Raw genomic sequence first — 17,178 nt, 5'->3', positions numbered from 1 at the left:
TTTGTTGAAAACAGACGGAACCCCTAAGATGAAGCTCACGCATCCCCTTACGTGCATTCAAACAAGCACAAACACTAATCAGCAGAGGGCTTGATCCCCCACCACCACATTTAGCAAAACAATGTGAGTGTGTGAGAGGAACAGAGGGGGCAGGGAGACAGCTGGGTCGCTGAACAACGCCACTGAAGCCTCATAAAAAGCTACAGATTTCATGAGCTCAGGGGAAAGGAAAAAAAACTGATTGGGAAAGGGAATCGAGTGATGACTAAGAGCAGGAAAATGTGATGGTGTGAGAGTTCAGACAGTGCTGGAAACTTTCAGCAGAGGATTTGTAAAGCCGAGGAGGAAGGGAGGACGTACATAAAAGATAACCACACCAATTCTGTGTTCACTCCATCACCAGCTACTACGGGAGGTAAGTTTTGCTGTCCTGGATAACAGAGCGATGGCTGACGGCTTACTTGTGATATACTTGTCAAGGATATACGCAGGATGATTGAATAATGGAATTAATCAGAACCAAAATAAAATAATGATAATGATCAATACACTATAACAGCAATAGGAATGTGTAGGGTACTTAATTCTTAAAAATACAACCTTCTGTACATAATTCAACCCTTGATTTTGATCAAAGCAATTAATGATGAAATGGAAATGCTTTAGCCATTATACTGTACTGCAAACCATTCCAGGATGTCCCAGTCGAGAGCAGACGGTGGTTTTGGTAGGACTGCAATGATATAATATGCACCAGAGAGGAAACGTGGTTTTATTCAAACAGGGACATTATTAAATTCATACTTGTGAGGAGTCACAAAAGTTCTCATATAATTTGTGTCAAGAAGCAGTGATGCCTGCTGCTTGAATCCATTTTTGCTGACAGTGTTTTTAATGTAGTAATGTTTTCCACTACAACACATACAGGGGAAGGGGAACTATTTTCAGATAATATATTACTCAATGTATATCTGACCATTAGTTGTCTTGTGTACTCAGAAACACACCCCTGAAAGCAGAAAAAGTGACAAAAGTGGTTGTTGCCCCGCAAAACCTAGTTCGCAAAAATAGGAAGAAAAAGTAATGCGTTTTGAAATAGCACAGTAATAGTGTTTTATTAACAATGGAAACATTACTTTTCCTCTCAGAGCAGGGACCTAGCACCCCATGCCTTCAAAGCACAAGTGAATGAGAACGAAATGTGCTCATGTCAGAAATGGGAACAGCTGTGATGTCCTTGGATGTATTTTATGACGTTTTATCTTTGATGTGTAAAAGACAAGAAAGAAAGAAAGAAAGAAAGAAAGAAAGAAAGAAAGAAAGAATGAATGAAAGAATGAACGAAAGAAAGAAACTGTGGCAGAGCTCATTTGAGGACATACTGGTCTCTTTACAAACTTACTTCCTCCAGAAAGACTCTTTCTGCACCCTAATACACCTCGGCCACTGTGAAACAACTCACACTTGCCAACCTTAAGTTGCAGAACTTTAAATGGATTTGTATGGAGAAGCAGGTCATTATGTTGGCACAGCTATGTGTTTGGAGCCTCCAGTGCCATTACAAATAGTGAGCACAGTCTGCACCACAGCCTCAAACATGTGCATCTGTCATGTTGAGATGTACTGTAGACACAACACAGAAATCATTTTGTGAGAACAAACCAAACACCATGTCTATATTCAACAAGGACATGCTTTACTTCTAAAAACATTCTACAGCAAACTTCTGAAGCATATGTGAGCTCCAACGTTATGCCAAAAGGCTGCTAAGCATGGTGATTTATCAGCCAATCCTGTTGACAATGCTTACGGGCAACAGACAACACTGGATCAATTTATGCAAATGTATTCTTTTTGGTTAAAATAAGAATGCTGAGGCTGCAACATGTAGGGATTGTTACTAATTACAGTGGCCTTCAGTATAACTGCCTTATTACGCTGGTGATTTTGAGTGCAGAGAATTGCCTTAGTGGCTGTTCTTTCAGTGAGAGGAGAAAAACCAGACCACAGTCTGGAGAGAGAGAGAGAGAGCAAAAATGCTCCCTGTGGTTTTAATTAATATTTACAGTGTAGCAGTTAGGTTTTCCTTCATGTGCAAAAAAAGTCAGCAATAATTTAAAAAAGGAATTACTTTTTAGAGCTAAAAACATCTATGTTTTGTGATAAAGTTGAGTGTTTTATCGCTATTTCTTTGTGCTCTTGACACCTTCGTGGTATTTTTGGTGAGTCCTATGGGCAGTCAGCTTTTAGACAGAGGTAGGCATCAACCTATGCAAAGCTCAGCACTGACCTAAAGGGTTACTCTAGTGATTTAGTATTGCATATCCATGAAACTGGCGGACTTCACACCCAAAATTACTCAAGTAATGAAATTTGAGTGTTGACCTGACTCCAGTCCTCCAGAGCCACAGAGGATGTTAAAAAAAACTTTCACTCACGCTTAGTGAAAGCACTCCCAGTAGGAGTGTCCTATAAAATACAAATAAAATTTATTATGTAATGCATGGCATGTTCAGAAACCACTTAGTCATTCATGTAAATCCAAGATTCCTAACTAATGCTGACTGTAACATTTTTTCTGTTCTAGTGCAATAATGGACCTGCACCTCACCCTTCATGTGCTCCTACTTCTCTTTTCTCTCAATGCTGTTGTTTGGGCGTGTCCCGATGGATGCAAATGTCAAGAAACCAGAATCTTCTGCAGTGGCCTCTCAGACTTCCCCACAACTGTGCCCTCATCTACCACCGCACTATACTTCTCCAATTGTAGTATCAGCTTTCTAAAACCAGAGGACCTGACCAATTTCTCTAATGCCCTTGGCATCTTTGTGATTAAAGACACTGATCTGAGGGAAGTGCGCACTGGCACACTTGATTCCACTCCAAACATAGGTGCCTTAGGGTTTGCTGGCACCAAACTGCAAGATCTCCCTGAGACCTTGTTCCAAAATCTTCAGAAGCTTGAGTCTCTGAATCTGAAGAGCAACAATCTCCTGGTACTCCGCCCTAACTGGTTTTCCCGGTTGACAGATCTCAAACTCCTTGATCTTAGTAAGAATCTTTTCACTTCTGTACCTGTGGAAACTTTTCACGCTCTTGCTGAACTGCAGTACCTTTTCCTTTCTGGAAACAATATCAGTAAATTACCTAGAGAGACATTCAAAGGTCTTTCCAAGCTGAAAACCTTACGGCTTAACAAAAACTCATTACAGGAACTCCCCATTGGCAGTTTGGATGACCTTGTAAACCTGGAGGAACTATCCCTACATGATAATCTAATCACTCATCTCCACCATGACTTGTTCTCCAAGACTTTAAAACTCCAAAAGCTGTTCCTCTCCCACAACAGACTCACATCTCTTCCACAAGGGGTCTTCTTAAACCTGCCCCTCCTTTCCCAGATCTCCCTGTATGAAAATCAGCTGGAGAGTCTGCGACCAGGGGTGTTTGGGCCCATGGCATTGCAGGAGTTGTGGCTGTATGACAACAAGCTGAGCCACCTGGAGGATGACACATTCAGGAACCTGACTCAATTGCATCTCCTGGTGCTCAGTCGCAACCAGATCAACTATGTATCCTCTGGGGCCTTTAGAGGGTTGGAACAGCTGGGAGAGATATCACTTCACACCAATCTGCTCAAAACACTGCAAGCTGGGACTTTCCAAGGTTTGCCCAGTCTGGTCAACATTTCCTTGGAACACAACTTCATCAGCTCTCTCCCTTTGGGCTTTGTCCAGGGCCTAAGACACTTGGGACAAATAGACCTGCAAAATAACTCCTTTACCAACCTGCCACAGGAGACTCTAGATGACCTCACTGCAGCAAAGGAAGTACTCCTGCAGCAGAACCCCTGGAGGTGTGACAAGGATATTCTGCCACTTAGGGACTGGCTGAAACAGCATCCATCCAAGGCCAACCAAACTCTTGTGGTCTGTGAAACACCACTGAACGGTGAGGTAATTGCTCTGCTGACAGATGAGAACTTGATGCCTCTCAGCTCTACTGAGGAGCCTGTGTTGACCTCAACAGTAAAGAGGAGGAAACCCCATACCCCTCCAACAAGACGAAGCACATCCTCACCTGCTGTGAAGACAACCCTCACCTCAGAGCAGGACGAGATCAACGGCGGACAAGAGGAGAATGGAACGGTTTCTAATAATACTTCGATCATCCTCATTGCCATTGCAGTAGTGTCCACTGTCATCATCAGCACTGTCATCATCAGCTTCGGGTGCTGGAGGAAGAACAGGAGAGGCAGCGGAAATATAGGCGTCCGAAATAAAAACTCTGTGCTGTAGACTAGACCATCCAACATCGCAACCCAAAAACTTTTAAACCCAAGGGAAACTGCTCACTGTGGTTTACTCGGAAAACGTGGAGTCTAGAGTTGATTTTAGAACCTCAAAGGCAACAGAAATAACCACTTCATCTTTATTCAGATGTACAAGCTAGAACAAACAAGCCAACTTCTTCATTGGCGTTTAACTTTTCATGATCAAATGTACCAGTCGGCATTCCTTTCCTGTGGCATGTGAAAAAGAACGGCCATTTTATGTACTAACTGTAAAAAACACCCACCTTGCCATCTTGTGGGAAACCTGGACATTTTGTTGGCTGTACCTCAGATGCACTGAAGAAGTGTACTTCTTTTAGTAAACTCAAGACTGCATTCAGTATTTACTTCAAACTATTACCATTTTTCAGTACTAATAATTGCAGTTTGACAATGGTTTTCTGTACTAATAACAGTTTGACCTTTTTGCTAAATGGCTGTGTTAAATTAAACATGTCACTTTGACTCCACTGTAACACAATTCATTTTATAGTTTCCACACTTACAACGCAAAATGCTACTATAAATTAAATAAATGCACTTCTTTAAGTGGGAGCTATCTTACATTGTGTTAATCATTTACAGAACTAAGTGGTATTACATGCAAGCTTCTCTTCCTTGAATTTATCCTTTATCTACACACACAGGAGTGTAGAGGAGGATAAAACTCCACTTAAATGCTTGTGAGAAGGAAATTACTCAAATAAATAAATAAATGTTAAGTTATGAAAATAGTAAGTACACTAAGACACTGTATTGTACCTTAGACGAAAAGGAAAAAAGTGCATTAACACACAAAAGTATTGACATTGTTTTATTTAAACAAGCAGTGATTTCTAGACATTTATATGGGCAGGATGATGAACATACTGTGATTACTAAATAGTCAACAGATAACAGGATTTTTAATCACTAGTGTGTTGTGTGATTATGTTGACTGTGCCAACTCAGTTTGTGGAATGTCCAGAAGAACAAAACAAAGTCCAGACTGAGTACATTTAAAAGTGGTCATGGTGAAGGGAAGGAGGCACAGCATGATATTGTGATACATGATTACTGAATAATGTTTGAAACCTCTAGCTAAAATCCAACAAGTCCCTCTGCTTGCAATTACAGATACCAGACAAAACAAATGTTCACGTATGCTGGAATGTATGTCTAACTGTTGCCTGACAATAACAATGTTCTAGTAAGGAAGTTAAACAAAACATAATCAACAAACTAGAGATGAATGCATTTGAAATGGAGGAAAATTGTGCACTTTAAAAATGTTTACTTTTTACTGCTTTTCCTGATGTGGAAACATACATATTTTCACAATGACAACATGTTTACATACCCTAGAGTATGTTAACATATGTGCATGAATGATGCATTCAAGCTTATAAAAACATCTGTTACTGTACTAGGTGAATAACCTAATATACGTAGTACATCGCATGTACTGCTTAGAGTCATCATCTATCAAATTTAAAACAAATTTTGTATGCTGTAAAGGCAGAAGACAATGTCTTGAAAACAACTTTAATTTAGAATATTCTGAACACTGAAAACAGAAAGTTTGTAAATTATGTCAAAATGATTACAAGCATAGGAGAAAAACATATTCATTTTGTAATCATGAAGCCAAGCTGCAGAGCAGTGCAGTAAATGGCGGAAACATAAAAGTTCAGTCCTTGCTCTTATCTCAAGTTGCAGAAGTGTGTTACACCACCCCTCACATGACCTGCAACACACTCAGGGGGGAGCTGGCAAACATCGATACAGAAGATAAGTAATGAGACTGAGCTTGTTTGTGTGTCCTCACTGCTGTAACAACCTGTTTTATCCCAGGACGGAAAATTATCAGGTAGGGAAATATTTCGGCATTTCGGCACAGCACACAGATTTAGTGAGAACTTGACACTGTAAAACTTTTTATAATGTTCCTGACACTTGAGCATTTATGTATTATCACAAGAAAGAGAAGAAAAATCATATATTAAACTATACCTGTTAACTGTATACAAAGTCTAAATTGAATCTACTCAATTTGAAGTTATTCATTATCCAATTTGTTTTACTTTTTATAGTGAATAAGCATGTCAAGAGGAGAAATCATCATTTTGTTTCTGTCTTTGTTGATTGAGTCTTCACTGACTCAAAGAAATCCATGTGAAAGGGAGGCAGACTGCCCCAAAGACAACCAGGAAGTTTTTAGTACATCTACGACAGAAATCCCACGCGTCCTGAGAACAGGTGTGACAGAGGTTTTCTTTGTGGACAGCCAGATCAAAACAATCCCCAAAGAAGCCTTTGTTGAAAACCCCCAGCTTGAAAAGGTGGAGTTCATGAACACTAATACGACGTCTATTGAGCCTGGAGCTTTTGAAGGTTTGATACACCTCAAGCATATTGAGATCTCCAGCACTCCATTAACGTCAATCCCAGTGGGAGCCTTTAAAGACCTCGGCAACCTGGAGTTTATTGTACTAAAGCTAAACAAGCTCCATAGTCTGGAGAAGGGCTTGTTTGACGGCCTTAAAAAAGTAAAATATCTCAAGTTACATGACAACGAGATTGAATCGATTGAAGACGGGACCTTTGATGGTCTAGAGGAACTTGAATTGCTCCATTTAGCTAAAAATAATCTCTCTGCTGTATCTGCCGACTGGTTCTCAGACCTAAAGAAACTGCAGATTCTCCGGCTTTATGAGAATCAGCTGACCAGTGTTCCTGAGGAGATTTTTCAGAATTTGACAGAATTGAAGGAAATTGGGTTGCAGAGAAACAAAATAACAGAATTATCACAGAATCTCTTTCCACATAAAATCAAACTAAATAAGCTGTATTTGGATAGTAATCTCCTGACTGGTCTACCGCCAGATTTTTTCATTGGCTTCCCTCAGCTTAAAACACTGACCCTGTTTAATAATCAACTGACTAGTCTACCACCAGTGCTTTTTGGAGAAATGCCAAAATTCACTGACTTAGGCCTCGGTCAAAATAATCTCAGCTCTCTTCCTAAAGGAATATTAGGCCCTCTGAAGAAACTCAGGAAGCTTGATCTGTCTAAAAATCACTTTGTCACCTTGAATGCTGAGTATTTTGTAGGCCCTGATAAGCTTTTGGAGCTGAATCTACAGCACAACAAGATACATTTGCTGGATGAAGGTGTGTTTGAAAAGCTACAGTCACTGACAACACTCAAGCTAGCCCACAATGACCTCCAAATGCTTCCTGAGGATATTTTTCAGCCTTTAACAAAACTCAAAAAACTTTACCTCAATGGCAACCCTTGGAACTGTGACTGTAACCTGGTACATCTTTACCTCTGGATGAAGGCGAACTCTGACAAGATTGCGTCTACTGTGGTCTGTGAGTATCCAGAACATCTAAAAGATCAGGAAATCCAATCACTAACAATGGATCAACTTATTTGCCCCACCCTTCCCCCCACAACCACTCTCTTGATCACCACATCTACCACAACGATCCCAACGACAGAACCAGCAACGACCACCCTTACTACAACAACACCTCTTCCTACAACACCAACCACCACTTTTCCACTCCCTACAATGCCTCCCACAATGACCACGCTCACCACTATACTCCCAACCACAGAACCAATCACCACCATCCTCACAACCACAACTCCAACAACCTCTTTGCCAACTACAACTATATCAACCACTACTGTCTCCACCACGGCACTAGCCACAACAACCACAACAACACCAACAACCACGGCTCTGCCAACAACCACACCCACAACCACTATGAGCACAGCTATAGACACCACAGTCATGACCACAATATTAACAACTGCACCCACAACCACAATAATAACAACTGCACCAACAACCACAATAACAACTGCACCAACAACCATGACCATGACAACAACAACTGCACCAACAACCACAACCATGATAATAACAACCGCACCCACAACCACAACCATGATAATAACAACCGCACCAACAACCACAACCATGATAATAACAACCGCACCAACAACCACAACCATGATTACAACAACTGCACCCACAACCACAATAACAACACCCACAACTACTTTAACAACAACTATGCCAACAACCACTACCCAAACACCTCCTCCACAAACCACTCCAGTCATTCAGGAGCCATCACCTTCCTTCATGTATCAGTACAGAAACAAAGTTCAGCGGTGCAAATCTCAGTTGATGACCTACATCGCACTGCTGGTGGTGGAGATCACCTGCACACTGGCACTGGCTAAGTTCACCCTGTCTCTTTACCGCCTGCTGCAGGGCAGGGAGAGGATGCACTACACAGTCAAACTCACCCGCTTCTCTTACAGGAGAGAGGTCCTCCTCAAGCCTCTACGAGAGGCAGAGACTCACAGACATTAAACAACAACGCCTCACTTGTTGGATGCCAGTGATGGAAAATGGGCAGATTAGCAGCCATGTGACCTATCAAAGCACCCGTGAGTAAGATGTCAAAACCCTATTTGCTAATATAATGACTATCATGTGATATTTAATATTTAAAGCAACTATATCAATATTCAAACTCAAATGTTCAAAGTCAGTATTAAAGGGGTTACTCATGGCGATGAACCTACAGAAAATTATCACCTGAATATGCAGTTCCCTTCATCTTTATGGGCCTTCACAGTGAGTTGGAGTTTAATGTTTAGCTGTCCAACAGGAATCCATTCTTATGTGGAATACTTGAAATTTTGATGGCGCTATGCAGTTGCTATAGAACTTCTCAAATGTGAATTAACTGTGAACACAACATTGACATATAAAGTTCATACGAAGTTGTTTGCAAACAGTTGCTTAGTCATGCATCCAGCGAATACAGAGCAACTTTAGCATTCATTTGGAGGCATGTTTCTGTCCACCTGTCCAATATTTACTCTCCTTGTAGTTCTGTTTTTGGTCTCTTCCAACTCCTGAGGGAAACATCTGGCTCTTTAGCTGCTTAATGCTCCACTATGTTCACCAGATAGTTGCTAACTTTCTCTGCCTGCTGCAGCTGAAAGCAACACTGAGAGCAATGGGAGTGAACCAAAACAGTAAAGTTGAGGCCTGTGAAACAAAACACGCTTTAATGCACCGTAGAGTTGGGGGGAACTGCAGAGTTGGGTGATAATTCTCTGTGTCATTCACATACAAGTGGAAATGAAAATAAAAATACTGAAAACAACTTTGAATAAAATATTAATACACATAATGGTTTACATTTCTAATATTATCAAGTTGCTGATATAACAGGTTATAAACACCTTGTAGAAATATCTCCTCTGGAATGTTTGATTTTTTTGCAGTTAAGTATTTCTGAAAATTATATATTTTGATAAGCATAATAATGTACTAAAAACATAATGCATTGTGCAATGATTAAAAAACTTTCTCCTAGAAATCTGTTTTGTTATTACTGAAATCCAGCAGCTGTCAGCAGTAGACAGACTTTTACAGCATGGGGAAGTCCAGAGATCCAAGAGACTTCATTCTCTGTCTCATTCACAGAAAACATGGCTTAGGGAACTTTACCTACCACAGTTTGTATGTCTGCAATTTAGATGATGTCCTAGGATGATGTCCTTCTTCATCAGAGGTTTTCTATTAAAGTAGCAATCTTAGGAATGTATTTACCGAAAACTGAAGGAAAAGTGGATATTTAAAGCACAACAAAAGAGTCCCTCAGGTCATAAATTTCATGAAGTGGCAGAGTGGAAAACACTGAACATGGATCTGGGACTGGGATTGGGATTTACGTTTTTTTTTCTCCCTGATAAGTAAAGGTTAAATACATTAATTAGCTCTTTTCTTAGACTGTAGCACAGGAACAGAACAGTAGTGCAGATCCATTAACCCAGTCTGACTCAGTACCTGTGTGAGAAAGAAATAAAAACACTAATCTTTATCTTAGTAGAAACTGTTTGCCTGCTGTCTGCCCTTAATGACTATGGCACTGATCAGTAACTCCGATGTTACATGTAAGTACCAAATTTAAGATTGGAATTTTTTACATATACATCCGGTGAACTTTGTAAAATTGTGGTCCTTTACATATAATGGGAGCTGTGATAGCTCAGTGAATAAGATCCATACCTTTGGTGTGAGAGACTTGGGTTCAATACCCCACTTTGACACATCCACCAATGTGTCCCTGAGCAAGACACTTAACCCCTAGTTGCAACCTCTAACATATATAGCAATTGTAAGTCGCTTTGGACTAGACATTTCTGAGGTGATATTTCTTATCACTTATCTGTCATGTTTATGAGAGTACATGTAATACAGTAATTTAATACTGTATAATATACTATACTATATTCCCCCTTTCTATCTTAGCACATAGGACATTTCAACTTTACAAATATAACTGTCTGGGAACCATCAGGGAATGTTCCTTAAAGGTTATCTTAAGGTTTTTCAAGAATAACCTTCAGAAAACCTTTAGGGAACATTAAGTAAAGTCCTCTGATGTTATGTGTCCTATGTGTTATGTCTGGCTATGTGTGCTGTAGCTGTGTACATATAAATGAGGGAATAACTTATGTAGGATTGTGTCCATCCCTGGAACAGAGTTCCACAGACTTGGAAAGGAGCACTGAAGCTGTTCGTGCTCCATGTGAATCCTTCACATGCTATGAAAGATAGAAAGATAGAAAGGGGGAATTACTGTCCGTTGTATAGTATACTATGCAGTATTAAATTACTGTATTACATGTGCTTTCATAAGCATGACAGATATGAAATCACCTCAGAAATGTCCAGTCCAAAGCGTCTTTTTCAAATTTTACTAAACGGCTAAATATATATATATATATGTAATAATCTTCAGTGTACATTTAGTTTGTTTCTAATCTGTGCCTTTTACTAATTTTTGTTGTTTGTTAGAAATCACCTCTTTTTCGCTCTTGTCATGCAAAGAACAAAGTCAGCAATGTGTAGATGAAGAGATATGATCCCTCCCACTAGAGGGCACTTTTGTATTGGATAAAACAGCACCTTAGAAGCACAAAGACCACAGAAAAATATTTATTTAACGGTTTCACTTCTTATAATGTTCCCAGTGAGGCTTCTTCCTTCTGTCAAACTGTTGTATTGTATTATAGAGTAGGTTCCCATTGAAATCAAGTGACACAGACAAAAGAATCTAGTTTCAAGTAAAATAAAAAATGTCTTCATATTAGATCATATTCCCTTTGGAGGAGTCTTCTGTGTAGGATTTTTTTTTATGAAGCTGTGCCAGACAGGAGGAAAAGTGAATGAAGAGACTGAATGAGGGTAACATAACTTTGCTTTATCAGTTTTACCTCTGGGATATATGGACAAACACACACACACACACACACACACACATAAGTAATCTTGATCAATCACAGGAAGTACAAAATCAAAGTTGCCCTAAATCAGCTGGTAAATATGTCTAGCCCTGATCAACGCCAACATGCTACATACCTCAAGTGAAAGATAATGAGAAACACAAAGAGTTGTGTTGCTAAATATTTTATTTCACTTTGAAATTCAGCCATGTGTAATGCACGCTTAGCTTTTGTTAAAGTCCTACCTGTGATGTTGCATCACAAAGCTATTCTTGTCTCATGAAGTAAGCAGTCTGATGTCTTTATAATTCATCCAGATGTGAGTGACTGAAGTATTTTAGTCCACTCTATATTTTCTTTCCTGTGTCTCTGTGATTACAGATAAAACAGTAGCAGCTTGGGTGACTAAAAGTAGTCAGGTCAGATTGTACACATACAGATTGTAAAGCCCATTGAGGTAAATTGGTATTTGTGACTCTGGGCTATATAAATAAAATTTACTTGACTTGACTTGACTATTACAAACAGCTGAAATTTACCTTTGCATCTGTACTCCACAAAAATATGTTTTTTTAAAAGATTTCTATAATGTTTGTTCAAAGATAATCTTTTCCATCCATGCATCCTATGTCCACAATATGCAAGCAGTTCTCACACGGTGAAGTTTCCAAACACTTTCAATGTAATAATTTAGCATCAGTTAAACACAAAGTTTTATTTAATCTCCAGTGTCAGATGCGGACTTTCTCGTCTACCCTAAACTGGTTTCGGATTTGTGTGTCTCACGTCTCAGGTTCACGATCTCTTGGGATCAGTTCTCAGTTTCATTATCTTCATTTTCCAGTTGGTCATGTTATTAAGAATGGGATTTTATTGTATCACTATAATGCCCAGACTCAGCTGCACATAATACTGCTTATTCCTTCTCTGTTGCTTTATTATTATATTTTAAAGTGCGCCTTGACATTCGGGTTAGATTAGTGCAACAGAAACAATGCCAAATGGACTGTAAAGCAGTGGTTTCCAAACTAATGTAGGAGTCAGGATACTACAAGGTGTCCCAAGATATATATGAGGCAAAAAGCATATATTTCTATTAAAAACATGTTTTTCTTTTCTGACTTCTTTATTTATCGTCTTGTCTTCTTTACTACTATTGAAATACTGAATATTTTCATTGGGCCCTAAAATCTGAATAGGAAGACATGCTCTTTGCTTGAACTGCTCACATCTCATGTCCACAGTAAGGCAGGACCTGTGATGAGGGTCATAAGTTGACATTGCTTCATTTTATGGGGTCATAAGCCAAAACGTCTGGGATCCGCAGACATGTAGGGATGCCGTCCAAGTCTTCAGAGCTTTTGGTATATCCTTAACAGCTGTAAAAATACATCACATCATCATGAGGCTTTGTGAAAAGTTCAATAAGAAAGATCTTTTCTTTCACTTTATTTTTACTATTTTTAATCTTCTCTGTCACTCCACATTGCCACATTGTCCCAACATTCACAATTCTGACATCACCATATCCGAGCAAGGATTTTTCTTCCTCAAGCCAATTAGTCTCTGGAAGCTATTCATGCAACTCTGTCAATAACCTCAGTAAATATCATTAATCTCTCCTTATTGAACTGAATTTAATGTACTGGTAGCTCTACTTGTGCACTCACAATTGCCATCCATCGAAAATATCCTACTTTAAAACAACCATTCATATCCTCCGGTCAAACAACATCCTGGTCATCCAAGCCCCCAGGACAAAGCTCCAACTCTGTGTACTTTGAAAAGATTTCTTCAAAGAATGCCATATGACTGCTGGCAATTTTGCATTTGATGTTAAATTTACTGTTTCATTCACTTTTAATTAAAACATTTCCTGGAGCACCTTCTCATAATGATACAAGATACAACTTATTATAAAAATCTTAGACCTCCTAGTGTAGATGTCCAAGTGTACCTGAGACTCCAAATCAATACAATAAACTTGTAAACAAGAACTGACATCAGAAGGTCAGTTGTATCTAACAAGGTAACATCTGACAATGACTGGATGGATATGTTCACTGACTATGAAGTTATATGTCCTGCTCTGAAGGTTATCTAGGTTTACATTTGTCCAATGCAGTACAAGCAAGGCAGTGGGGCTTCTTTTATCCACAGTAACATACAATGAGGTAGAGGGCACAGGACTAGATACTTTCTCATAAACAACTTGAAGGTTGCATGGTTGTTGAGGGAACAAACCTATACCCAGGGTAGACACAGGTGATTAAGAAGAATATGGAGGAATCTGCAGCTGAAGTCCTTAGTGTTAATACAAATCAGTGTCTGTATCCAAAGCGATGAAACTATAAGTTAATATAATAACTTCAGCTACCATTTATCTTCCCTCAGTGACCCTTTCTGTTGCCACACAGCTCCGCCATAAGAAAACATGTGATCTAAATGATCCTCTTCCACAAGCAGAAGAACTTGTCATATCCCTCAAAGCCTCTGCTTTTAGGGAAGGATAAGCCTGCAAGTCTTGCTAATGAGCCTGAAATGGAGCTGAGGAGGTAATTGTGTGTGAGAAGGGCAATGTGCTGAAGAATATAAGAGGCCATAAAATGAGGAGGAGCCCATTACAGCCAAACTAAGACATTTCAACTGGAAAATAGTTTGTGATAAGCAGGCAGATTTTCAGCTGGGATGATACAGCTGATTACCTGGGGTTAATGACCAACAGAGACCTATTATAGTAAGTATGAGGAACATACGATAGCGATGTGGCTGACTGATTTTTGAGAGCTCTTCCTCTCATTCTTCACAGTATTTTCTTGCTTTATGGAGTCATAAGAAAAGCTGAGAGAAAGCTCTTGAGGGAGATTCAGTACCTGGTCATTTGTGGCTGCAGAATAAAAATCTTATGGCAAAAGTAAATAATAAAAACACATCCACTGTGTCAATGCTGATGCACATTTGTGAAAGAAAACAAAACGTTCAAAGTTAGATTCTCGACAAATCAATTATTCATCAGACTTACTGGTATGGTAATTAAGTGAGACGAGGAAAGCCACATTTTTATCCAAGTAACATTCATACTGGTTGAAAGAAACAATTTGATAGTAGCCTATATCCCATCATTGCTGAGCAATTTTTTGCTCTGAGCAGAGTTTTGTGTGGAAGGAATTAAAGGCCTTCCCATATAGACCCCTGTCCTAGATATAGACAGGGTGAGTTCAGTGGTTAAAGCAAATAGAAGCGTGGGCTGTTTGTTGTTTTACAGTAGTAGTGTATGTGGAAATTTTTACTTTAAAGCTCCATACCATGTAGTGATACTGAAGGGCTTAATTTGAAAGATCGGACTAAGCCCTCTGTTTCCATGCACTAATCAGAGTTTAGCAATATTTGAATCAAGATCTGACTAAAGCTGTTTTTTTATGTTGCCAGAACACTGTCATTCACTTTGGATCAAACCACACCCACAAATACAATAATTAGTTCAAAGCTGCAAAACCCATACTTTCTTTTATTTTCTTTCCTCAGTTACTGCATTTGTGCAGATGAATTATGCTATTATTCCTGCCTTATTTGTTCAATGACTTGGTTGTTCCTTAACATAGCTCCTTAGTCTGACATACAGACCAACACAACAGACATCTTCTCTTGGCTCAGTGGACTCAGTCCTAGAGCTGCCCCCCAGCCTCCAGAAACCTCCATTTGGTATATCTGCTAGTTGCTAGTTGTGAACACACAAAACAAATGTCAACAGAAACACACTGTTTTTTAACATTCCGAGCATTTTGCTATACAAATGGCCCAATAGCACAGATTACATAAAATCAAAATAGTATAAGTTCAGGACAATTATTTGAGCCACAAATTAATATTAAAGAGCAATATTTCATAAAGACAAAACACCTGCCACCCCTACAATCACTTTCCAGTGTCTTGTTTTAACTTTTAATCCTCTTTTTTTTTTTTTTTTTTACAACCATCAGGATACTGCATATTAAAGCTGGGTTAGGCAATGTTAGAGAAACTAGCTAGACAGCTAGATTTTGAAAGTATTCAACTGAAAAATGTTAATTTTCATGCACAGTGACAGTATGGGCAGAGCGTGCACAGGTAGGCAGGTAGACAGGCAAGTAGGCCAGCCAATCATTTCATTTGGACAGAAACTATTCTATTATCGTTGATTTTTCTAATACAAAATGTCTGCCGATATTAAAATGGGAATAAAAAGTCCATTTCACATAACTTACTGTTATATATTAAAGACAAAATCAATAACATAAGAAAGAGATAAACAAGAGCAAGAGAAACAGTCTCCCACAGGCAGACACTGCTGAGAGGCAGCCCTGGCCTCTGGCGCTGAAAAACACAGTCGCCAGAGGCTCTGATGTCTCAAGCATCCGATCCCCCAAACCAACCTCCCACCTGAGGAGTCTCCAGCACTGCCAGCTGTGTCCAATCTCTGCCTGCCAGCTGCACCCCCAGGCAGGCTGCAGCAACATGGAGATGGGGTCACCATGACACCTTCTCTCCCATTGCTGAAAATGTAAACTGTCAGGTACTGAAGTTAATCATGCTACATGGTGGCACAGTGGACATTGAACATACAAAGTATTTTTAACACCACTTACTGTATTACCATAAAATGATTTTCTCAAGACAATCTACACGAATGGTTCAGTACCTCAGAAAATGAATAGATTATGAAATTGTCTCCTGATATGTAGATAAAGACCAGATATTTAACCTCTAACCAAGCCATAAAAGCTTTTACAATTACCCCCCAAAAAATAAAAGGACCTGGTAGGCTCAGCAGCCTATATGGACATAACGTTACCTAACGGCAGAGAAGCTATAAGAGAGGACGTTGACAGGACACTAAGAACAGAAAAAGAGAGTGACCAAGCAAGAGGCCGGATGTTGGTGAGAGCTTTGTAAAATAACTAAGTAAAGTTTATATAACAAAGCACAAAGTACTTTACAAGAGTAAATGTTAAAAATGAGAAAAGTAAAGAAACAATAAAACAACTTTGTAAAACAGTAAAAGCTAATCAAACAATAACACATGAACAACATCGTTAAATAAAAGGCTGCAAGACAGAAACATAGCTTGCATTCTTTCTGTGTACACAGTTGGACTAGTAATATGTCTTGTGTTGTCTTTCTTGGTGTCTTGCTTGATGTTTGGCTGTGTTGGCAAAGTTGCCCGTTTTTGATCATAAGCAATGTAATTATAATGTGTACAGCTTGTCAGGATGTGTGGTGTGGTTGAGCAGGTAGGTGAACCCAAATGCAGGACACAGAGCGCAGCAGGTACAGTTCAAGGGGTTTTATCTGCACTCTGCGCATGCGTTGGCGTCTGTAGCCACCTGTCGGAAGCTCCGTCTTAAACCGGACTCTTATCCAGTTTTAATCCACTCTTTTTTCGTTACATTTTTTATATCCTTTTTATTTAACTTAACTTTATTTAAGTTTTACGTGGGTTAAGGATTTTAGTCATCCGACATGGATTTTAAGATAGGAAGACCGTAAAAACGCG

At 39.3% G+C, this 17,178-nt stretch overlaps 2 protein-coding genes across 2 annotated transcripts; both read left to right on the top strand.

Moving 5' to 3' along the window:
- Positions 1-280: 280 nt before the first annotated feature.
- Positions 281-4,897, top strand: lrrc15 (leucine rich repeat containing 15). Its single transcript, XM_046050793.1, has 2 exons — positions 281-415; positions 2,588-4,897. Exon 2 carries the CDS (start codon positions 2,595-2,597, stop codon positions 4,296-4,298), a length of 1,704 nt encoding a protein of 567 aa, XP_045906749.1. The 5' UTR covers positions 281-415; positions 2,588-2,594; the 3' UTR covers positions 4,299-4,897.
- Positions 4,898-6,152: 1,255 nt separating this feature from the next.
- On the top strand, positions 6,153-8,712 carry LOC123971288 (carboxypeptidase N subunit 2). Its single transcript, XM_046050006.1, has 2 exons — positions 6,153-6,182; positions 6,406-8,712. Exon 2 carries the CDS (start codon positions 6,415-6,417, stop codon positions 8,710-8,712), a length of 2,298 nt encoding a protein of 765 aa, XP_045905962.1. The 5' UTR covers positions 6,153-6,182; positions 6,406-6,414.
- The last annotated feature ends 8,466 nt before the right edge of the window (positions 8,713-17,178 follow it).

Source organism: Micropterus dolomieu, linkage group LG05 (assembly GCF_021292245.1).
Source record: "Micropterus dolomieu isolate WLL.071019.BEF.003 ecotype Adirondacks linkage group LG05, ASM2129224v1, whole genome shotgun sequence".
Taxonomy (NCBI): domain Eukaryota; kingdom Metazoa; phylum Chordata; class Actinopteri; order Centrarchiformes; family Centrarchidae; genus Micropterus; species Micropterus dolomieu.
The sequence above is the reverse complement of the archived record's forward strand: the minus strand, read 5'-3'. Positions and strand labels throughout refer to the sequence as shown.